At 34.6% G+C, this 10,435-nt stretch overlaps 1 protein-coding gene across 1 annotated transcript; it reads right to left on the bottom strand.

Annotated features, from left to right (window-relative positions):
- Positions 1-7,397: 7,397 nt before the first annotated feature.
- Positions 7,398-10,435, bottom strand: LOC104223589 (FT-interacting protein 3-like). Its single transcript, XM_009775047.2, has one exon. It carries the CDS (start codon positions 10,061-10,063, stop codon positions 7,757-7,759), a length of 2,307 nt encoding a protein of 768 aa, XP_009773349.1. The 5' UTR covers positions 10,064-10,435; the 3' UTR covers positions 7,398-7,756.

Genomic DNA, 10,435 nt, shown 5'->3' with positions numbered 1-10,435 from the left:
TAGATTTTCAAGCACCTTTTTATATTTCATGTCCATTTCCTCGATTCGATCATCCAAGAAATAAGATCTGATTTTGACCATAACTGGATTTTTGGAGCCAACAAAAACACCACGATGCTGAAGGATTGATTTTCATGGGAGTAACTGCTATTGCACCAATAAGGGCGATGTGCACAGATAGCTATTAACAACACATGTATTTACTTTTAAACCACTATTTTAAATATCTTTAGTCTTTAACCATTGCTTTAATAAACTTTTACCCGCGCGGACAAAAATACCCTTCTACTATAAGTATTTCGTTGATACCTATGCTCCTTATTTATGGTCAGCAATAGCTCAAACTTACGTACAAACTTACGTGCAGAGAATTGTTGTGATCGTCCAAAATTGCAGAAGCTTCTCTTCCAATTTTAAACTAGAGAATTCAACTTTCTCGTCCAAAAGTCACCATAAAATTACAGTAAGTTCTAAAGTTTCAGATATTTCTATATGCTTTTGTGTGGATTTTTATTTCATTACTGAAAAATAAGATGCTAGGAATGTGATTCTTTTTCCTTTTCTAGATTGATAACGTTAAGGATATCGCGTCCTTAACACTGTGATTGTTCAGTAAATATTGAGGACATAATGTTAACGATTTGGCATCCTTAACATGACTTTTGTTCTAAAAAATATTAAGGACAAAGTGTCATGTGTTTTGCAACTTATATTAATAAAGTTAAGGACACGATGTCCTTAACTTCATGACTGTTCTAAATATTAAGGACATAGTGTCATGTATTTGCAAATTGTATTGATAAAGTTAAGGACACGATGTCCTTAACTTCATGACTATTGCTCTAAATATTAAGAAGAAAGAAAACAAATACCTTGTGAATTATCAAACTTTATCATTAAGTACAAAGCTACTATCTGAAAGCTCAAGGAAGAACATTTTGCTACTGATTTTTTGATTGTACAATTTATATGGATTCTTTCTCACACCATTATCCTCAGCATATACATCAGTTTGTCCCCTGAAAATTTTGAAAATATCAAAGTTAGAAAGTTTATAAGTTAATCCTCAATTTCTAATTAAGGATACTTGGTCCTGAACTTACAGTAACAAGGTCATAAGTTTATGACACTTGGTCCTGAAGTTAGATTTGCAAATTCAAAAATTAAGGATAGGTAGCCCTTAACTTACAGTTACAAGTTCAAAAGTTAAGGACACTTGGTCCTGAACTTAGACTTACAAGCTCATAAATTAAAGGACAATTAGTCCTGAACTTAGAGTAACAAGATCATAAGTTAAGGACAATTGGTCCTGAACTTAGAGTGGAAGTTCAAAAATTAAGGACATTTGGTCCTGAAGTTAGAGTTGCAAATTCAAAAATTAAGGACAGGTAGTCATTAATTTACAGTTACAAGTTCAAAAGTTAAGGACACTTGGTCCTGAACTTAGACTTACTAGCTCATAAATTAAAGGACAATTAGTCCTAAACTTAGAGTAACAAGCTCATAAGTTAAGAACAATTGGTCCTGAACTTAGAGTGGAGTTTCAAAAATTAAGGACACTTGGTCCTGAAGTTAGAGTTGCAAATTCAAAAATTAAGGACAGGTAGTCCTTAACTTACAGTTACAAGTTCAAAAGTTAAGGACACTTGGTCCTGAACTTAGACTTACAAGCTCATAAATTAAAGGACAATTAGTCCTGAAATTAGACTAACAAGCTCATAAGTTAAGGACAATTGGTCTTGAACTTAGAGTTACAAGCTCAAAAATTTAGGACATTTAGTAATGAAGTTAGACTTGGAAGCTCAATACACTTAGTCCTGAATATAAAATTACAAGTTCAAGACACAAATGTAAGCAATTAAGAAATAATGAATACATTTAGGGACTTACACTTTTTTGCGACCTTTCCTTTTCTCCTTGCCCAACCACACAATGAATTTCTTCAATAAGTTTTCATCATCTTTGGCATAATGAAAAATACATGTACGAGTATATTTTGATTTTATCCAGCCCGTATACTCAGGAGAATTTTCATTGTGTGTCATCGATGTTCCTATTTTTCTTTTCTATTCAAAAGGAGATTTCAATTGCCAATTAAGCTTCTTATTCCTTTTCCCTCGACCAAGCTCTTCTTCAACATTTTCTTCAAGCTCCATAGACAAACCATCATCAATGCTCATTTGTGTAGTCGGAGGAGTAGGAGTAAGAATAGGAAATGATGGACCATCAAAACCAATACTATCTCTCTTCCTTTTTCTAGTATATTAGTTAACGGCTTCATCTTTGTTTTTCTCTGCAAGCAACACTACATATATATTAATTTGCTGCAAGTCGTCATTTTTAGGATAAATTGTCAAATGAAGAGACAAAAAACTAAGGACATAATTTTGAAATGTCCTAACAATTTGAATTATGAATACAATATTAAGGACACAATCAATACCTGTGTTGGCCACACTGCCTTCTTGTATTTCTTTAACAGACAATGGAGCTCACATATTGGTTGCATTTTCTTTATCTTGCAACTATTCTCCATGTTCTTCGATTGCAAGTTCACAAGATTCTGCAAAATATTTACAAGGGAAACAAAACTCTATCTAACCTTTTGCAACTGTTAAGATCATGCCAGTTAAATCATTATCTTGACTAGTATTTTTTTGGCTTCCAATATTATTTGAATAGAGAAAGGTGTAGAGATATCATATGTTCCTTCTATACATTTGCAAACAATATCACTTATGCTTGTTCCTTGGGTATTTTCTATGTCTTGAGATTTTCCTCCACTTCTCTCTTTTGAAATTTCATCATCTTGATAGTCCACTCCATCTTCTTTCCTTGCAGCTTCAAAAGATTTTGTAACATTTATAATTAATATTTGTTACTAATAGTTTACTAAAACTAACATCAACATATCATGAAAATTTCATCTAACCTTGATTGGCATCATTTTGATTTCCAAATTTCTCTTTAAGTGAGAGAGGTGCAGATAGATCATATATTCCTTCAACACATTTGTATACAATCTCACTTATACTTGGTGTTCCCAATGGATTTTCTAAATCCAGAGATTGCACTCCAGATTTACAAATTATTTCTGTTACACTTGTCTCTTTTAGATTTTTCTGGTCTTGACATTCCACTCCATCTTGAACTTACACTCCATCAAAAGATTCACACACATTTGTAATACAGAAAAGTTTATATGTATTACGCTATTGAATATAAATTTCAATGACAACAAATTCAAAAATTGTATCTAACCTTTCCCAATTTCGATGCCAATATCAGTTTCATCTTCTAGATGCGCATCTCTATAATCACTTTCATAATGATCTTCTACATGCACATTTATATCATAACATTGATTATCAACTGCATCTTTGCTAATTGGAACACTAGGTTCTCTCTCTATGGTCGTTTCATGAGGTTTGGCAAGAAGCTTCAATAAAGTATCAATCTTTGATCCTAGATTTTTCTTTAAATCCTGTGAGATAGTATTTAAAATAAGAATCAGAATGTTAGCATAGATGTACAAGCACAGAAATTAAGGACAAGTGTTCCTTAACTTAGAGTTACAAGCACAGAAATTAAGGACAGGTAGTCCTGAACTTAGAGTTCCAAGTTCAAAAAATAAGGACATATAATCTTGAACTTAGAGTTACAAGTTAAAAAGTTAAGGACATGTAGTCCTGAACTTAGAGCTACAAATTAAAAAGTTAAGGACAGGTAGTCCTAAACTTCAAGTTACAAGCTCATAAATTAAAGACACTTGGTCCTTAATTTAGAGTTACAAGCACAGAAATTAAGGACAGGTAGTCCTTCACTTATAGTTACAAGAACAGAAATTAAGGACAGGAAGTCCTGAACTTCGAGTTCCAAGTTCAAAAGTTAAGGACATGTAGTCCTGAACTTAGAGTTACAAGTTCAAAAGTTAAGGATAGGAAGTTCTAAACTTAGAGTTACAAGCAGAGAAATTAAGGATATTACTTTGATATCATTTTGAATCCTTTTTTCTGATAAAGCTATTGTTTGATGTATTCTAATACTTTCTGCCTGCATATCCTTTTTGTACTTCTTCGATAATCTCTGAATCAAAAACCATAAAAACAAAAAATTCTCTTAAGAAAACATAAGCAAATAAAAAACTAATGGTATTCAAAGACAGAAAACTTACGTTAACAATTTCCTTAAGCAAGATTTCATCAAATTGTGTTGAAGGCATTAAACTTTGATCTTGAGACAATGACACATGCACACTAGCGGGCTCCTCATCTTCTTTAGAAGAAAGAAATGGGACCATCTCGAGCAACTGATACAACTATTATATAAGAAAATAAACGTAAGTATTCAGAACTAAAACACATAAACAAAAAAAGAGCTAGTAATCCGATTAACTCACTTTTTCATTATGGAAGTACTTTTTACATAGGGTGTCATAATGTGGAGATTTCATATCTGAATAAAAAGCATCCGAGGGAACCCACATTCTCTGAAGTTCACAAATTATTTTTCCTAAAAAATTGGGAATACTTCCATAATCCAAATACAGAAGGCGAAAAGGAAGCCAAGTATAGTATAATTGTCCTTGTCTTTGTCTTTGTCTTTCTATTTCTCTTTCTCTTTCTCATTCTCATTCTCATTGTCGGAAGTATTTTGTTTGGGCTTCAAGCAACTCTTCAATGATTTTAGTAATTTTTCATAACAAAGAGAGCCACAATTGAAAGAAGAGCAGAGTTCATCGTCATCTACGATTTTCATTACCCGCTCAAAAACATTTCGATTCTTGCGCTTCCCCATCAATACAGATTCAACAAAATAAATTGTTACCAACTTCACCGCATCGTCATGGCTGCCTACAAATGATGCAGTTGTACCATATGGGTGACTAGTAATAAAATGTTACAAATCGCCTAACTCGATTCTATCCTTTCCAGGGAAGTAGACTTTCGAAAGCCTATTCTCTCTTTCACTAAACTTTGAAGTCCACTGAAGAAGAACATTTCAACCCAGTAATTATCTGGAACACTTCACGTGTAAACTTCACTTCATGATCAATAATCTTGAATGTCATTGAATTTGAGTCATTGCTTACAATTTCTGAAAGCAACACACAATGAATAAGTTTACCATAGAACTTCATACCTTGTAATCGAAAAAAGTTTCCAAAAACACCATCCCTCAACTTCTTCCATTGCGTGTTCGACAAGAAACTTTTTATTGTTTCCTTATACTGAAAATTTCTTTTCCAATAGCTCATCGAATTACGCCAATCATCAAACTCGAAAACACGATCTCCTTCCATTAGCACACTACAATGAAGGAAATAGAACGTAAAAATTAGGATTATTTTTCTAAAATGTCCTTAATATTTAAACTGAAAAACTAAAATCCAGGACCTAAGTAGATGCATCTTTAATAAAAGAACAGTTAACTAAAATTCCTAAACACAGTTAGCTTACAGATTCCTAGGACTATTTTTCTGAAATGTTCTTAATATTTAAACTAAAAACTAAAATCCAAGACTTAATTAGATGCATCTTTAATAGAAGCACAGTTAGCTAAAATTAGCTTACAAATTCTTAGGACTATTTTTCTGAAATGTCCTTAATATTTAAACTAAAAAACCAAAATCCAAGACTTAATTAGACTCATCTTTAATAGAAGCACAGTTAACTAAAATTCCTGAACACAGTTAGCTTACAAATTCTTAAGACTATTTTTCTGAAATGTCCTTATATAATCAATATATTGATTGAACCACAAACACATTTCAATAACAAAAGGTTCTCAATAACTTTATCACAAAAATCCGCTCCTTATTCCTCAGCGAATCAAGTTATAATCATTATTTTGGACATGTTACACATACTTGATGACAAACACAATATTGATCATGATTAGAGATATACAAAAAGAAAAATGCATAAAAGCAAAATCGAAAACATACCAAATCGCTGGTTCACTGCAGAGACAATAACAAAGGAGAAGAGATTAAGTTGAACAAAGCATACGCAGAGAATTGTTGTGGGCTGGGCAGGAACAAAATCTCACAAAGAGTTGCATGCAGGAGCGATATTGAGGGAGTGAAATTTTGTCTGTGAAATTTTGGCTCTCCACTTAAATCGAGAGAAGCGTATAAAGTAAGGGTATGGGAATAAAAGAAATAGAAGAAAGGGTAAAAATATCTTTTCATATTAATTTTAATAGAATAGTGATTATTTTTGCTCAATATTAGAATTGGTGGATAAAGAATAAACACCACCTTATTTAGTGGCTACCATTTTTACCACCAATAACTCTTGGTAGGGCCCTAAAATATTGGATATACGCGGCAGGAATTTAAATTAAAGAGGTCTGGTGGTTACATCTAATTAAAAAAATAGAATAGCATAACTCAAACGATTAAAGAATATACAAGAAGAGATCATACAATCATTTCCTTCTTTCGTTTCTAGATTTTCCATTAATCAAAAATCTGGTTTGCTAATCATGACAGTATACATCGTAATCGATAAATGAGACTTATCCATCGAACTTATAAATCACATTCACTAAATGAAACTTATAAATAGATTCGGTAAATGCGAGTTATAATAAGCATTACAAATCGCATTTGCAAATACGTTTTCTCAATGCAGAAATATGATTAACATTGAAAGGAAAAAAAAGTAAAACAAGTTTCAGTGACGAATTTTAATGGCGACAAGCGTAGTCGCCACCAAAAGTAACGACTATAGGTCGCTTTTTATAATAGCGCCGTAGTTAAATCTATTTTGTGATGCATTTTTACTTTTTGTGACAAAACCAGCCAACACAACATTAATAATAAAACAAATTAGCTTCTGTGGCGACTAAAATCGATACAAAAAGTGAACAAATACGCCACAAAAATAGATCTATGGTATGTCACTTTTCAAAATGATGACCTACCATAAATCAATTTTGTGTCTACTTTTGTGGCTAGCTTTGTCGCCACAAAATGTAATAATATAATAAACTAGCTTTTGCGGCGACTAAGCTCTACCCAAAAAGTAAACCATAATAGATTTAAGGTATGTCGCTTTTTATTACGGCAACCTACCTTAAACTTATTTGGCATGCATTTAGTACTTTTTGTGGCGAGCTTAGTCGCCCCAAAAGGTAATAAAAAAATAAATTAGCTTTTGTGGCAACTAAGCTCGCCACAGAAAGTAAACAAATGCACCACAAATATTTGTAAGGTAGATCGCTATTAAAAATAGCGACATATTAGTTCGCCGCTGAAACTATCACTTATTATAGCGACTCCACACTTACTAGGTGAAATGCACATTCATATCTTATGATAAGCTGCTTGTATGGACTAAAGTCCGAAGTTATAGACAGTTGCATATTCATTTTCTAAAGAGTAATAAAGATTCAGATTTATAGATAGATTACACATTAGTAGAGAGAAGTCTAATTAGAAAAGGATAAATTTAATAAGCTAGAAGTAATAGATAACAGGACAGAACAATTCTGTGATCTTCATTTGCTGCATTTTCTACCTTCTCAAGTCAATAAGGAAGTCTGGTGTACTAAGCTCCCGCTATGCGCGGGGTCCAGGGAAGGGCTAAATAACTAGGGTCTATTGTACGCAGTCTTACCTTGCATTTCTACAAGAGGCTGTTTCCACGGCTCGAATGAGGTCACATGGCAGCAACTATATTAGTTACACCAAGGTTCCCCGTCGCCCTTCTCAAGTCAGTAGAAACCAAATATTTGCTTAGCTATAAGTCTACAACATGCAGTCTGCTCTTGCAGGCAGCCTTTTGAAGAAATTAGTAGACAATGAAGGTAGTTTGTGGCGAAACCTCGGATGTCTCAACAGATAGAATCCAGTGAGAAGTGCGACGACTTGGAATGGTGTGACATACATGGCTATTGCAGCAAATAAGCAGAATGCCACAAATAAAGCCGACGCCCTTGGATCTCTCCAGCTCAACAGGGAATGGAACCTTTCACCCTGAGTCGCGACGTCTCCAATGACGGTCTGAACCCTGCCTCCAACGCTTCTCAAACGATCATATCTCATTCTCACCTTATCCGAACCTCTGGTTGTTGGAAACGTATCGAATTCTTCATCCAAATCGTCGGGGAAAACAGCATGAGCATGTGAAAGATGGATGTCCATGTGAGGAGGATGTCTTGGCTTTAATCTATAGTGCCAAATACCAATGAAGAAAAGGTAAAGAAAGAATGTTGGAACTATTAGTTCAGGGTATAGGACTAATATTACAAAGAGTATGTGAATCAGAATGGTTGTGAGTGGATTTTTCCAATGACATATTTGATCAAACCATTTTCCAACAGCCATTAGTGGACTCACAACATACATTAATCTGAAAAAATTAGCTTTAGCCCTCCTGACACTCCATATATGCGAACCAACATCTAACATATACTCCACAACCTCTTTGTTCAATGGTGGTTCTGCTCGGCCTAACCTCGTTGATAGTATTTGAGTAGTTTGGAACCTCAGAAAATCCTGCTGACTAATAGACAAGGGATGAGCATAATGCATCTTTGGAAACAATGGTTGAGCATATTTAGCAAGCATATTGACATAAGACGTACACGAAAACCTCACAGCTAATTGTACTTCTCCCATCTTTTTAACACCTGAGGGTTGCAAGACAATGAGAGGGTAGGAATGTGTGTAAACCTTTTCGGTTTCAAGGGTAGAGAGCCTAATCCTCACCTTTCCAATGCTCGAACATTTCCCCCCTTGTAGATATCCGTTATCGAACACCCCTACAGTCATCACGGTACAAGGATCGTGTACTTCCCAAGTGTACTGCTCGTTCCATTTTGGTGACAAACTATCGATGATTGTCCTTGTACGAACCCATTTTGGCCCGTACTTAGCTACACAATAGGCATCTGTCGTTCCTCGCCCATCCTTGGACTTCATAGCTGACAATCCTGTTGCACTGATAATCCCCAATTCAAGTAGTCCAATGCTGGATTTCCACAAAAGCTTTGACGTTGGCTTGAAATCGCTGCTGTAATGTATCGATTCATCCAACACGTGATATCCACCATCTAAACTTAGCCTCAGATGAATCTTACTAGCAAATTTTGTCTCCTTTTTCTCCCCTTCTACAACTGTATATTTCTCAAGATTGTGCCATTTAGAAGCAACAGGTTTATTGTCAAGCCTTTTAGGAACAGTGCTAAAAGGAAGCACACACTTTCCTAAAAACTCGAAATTTGATCCAACTTTATCCTCAACATTTATAACTAAAGGCTCTTCAAATGGTTCAGCAACTACAAAAACCAAATCCTCATTCCACATTGGATTCACACTTTTTATTGGAGAAATTTTAGTTTTCAAGGCCTGATTTCCACATATAACTTTCACACAACATTCCGGTTGGCGATTCTTTTCACTTGGGATCAAATCTTGGCATTCAATAACATTAACTCTAATATACCAAAGTCTAGGAGATAAATATACCTTCCCTCTAATTCTTGAAATTCCTTCACTTCCTACAGCTGCTGCATCTGAATGCCATGCATCACTAAACGCCTCGTCCGCTTGAGTTCCTTTCCAAACAGCAAGCATAATCTCCCCTTTTTTCAACTTTTCACCTCTTTTATCCTCCAATCTATACCATTGTGGGGCTAATGAACTATCCGGTGGAACTCTTCTCGGTACATCAACGAGATCAAAGATGACTCGTCCGATCAAATCATCCAACAGAACATCCTTATCTTTCAGACAAACTTCAATGTAAGAAGCCTGAAGTCGATCCTGAGAAAAGGCGAACACATAATTCCATTCGGGATTGGCTTTCTTCTCGAAATGCTTTGTGACACCCTTGTAGTTCCCTACTTTTACCTCAACATAAGGATCACAACTCCCTGTGACATCCTTTGTCAACTCTTTAGCCTTGACAACGCGAACATATAGATATTCCATCTGCTCGACGAGGTCATAGGCAACTGTTACCTTATCCCCTCCAATCATCACCCCTGATCCAACTATTTTTGGAGCTGTTTGCTTTAGAGCAAACTCTTCTGGTATTGGACCTTTCTGCATTGTTCCTTCTTTCTATATTTAGAAGAATATGAACAAATTGTATCTTCTTGAACAGTAGTTAGTTCCTCAATGTTCAATAGTCTAAATTTTCAAGGATTTATAACTCAAAACCATAAAAACCTGCAAAGAAGAAAGGAAAAGAAAAGGATCAAGAATTGAAGTGAATTGGAGAGTAAACACTACCAAGAAAAAGGTATTAGCGACGCATAAACTCGGTAGCTAAACAGAAAAATCCATCACTGATTCTATTTAGCGACAAATTAGCAACAGATTATCAAGAAATTCTGTTAGCTAGAAGTAATTTAGCAACGATATTCGCAGCTCATTCCGTTTTTTTTTTTTTTTTTTGTAGTGAAAGCATAAGAATGCTAA

This window comes from Nicotiana sylvestris, chromosome 11 (assembly GCF_000393655.2).
Source record: "Nicotiana sylvestris chromosome 11, ASM39365v2, whole genome shotgun sequence".
NCBI classification, from domain to species: Eukaryota; Viridiplantae; Streptophyta; class Magnoliopsida; order Solanales; family Solanaceae; genus Nicotiana; species Nicotiana sylvestris.
The sequence above is the reverse complement of the archived record's forward strand: the minus strand, read 5'-3'. Positions and strand labels throughout refer to the sequence as shown.

Excerpts from the sequence above, each read along its gene's own strand:
- LOC104223589 (XM_009775047.2), bottom strand. The coding sequence starts at position 10,063 with ATGCAGAAAGGTCCAATACCAGAAGAGTTTGCTCTAAAGCAAACAGCT.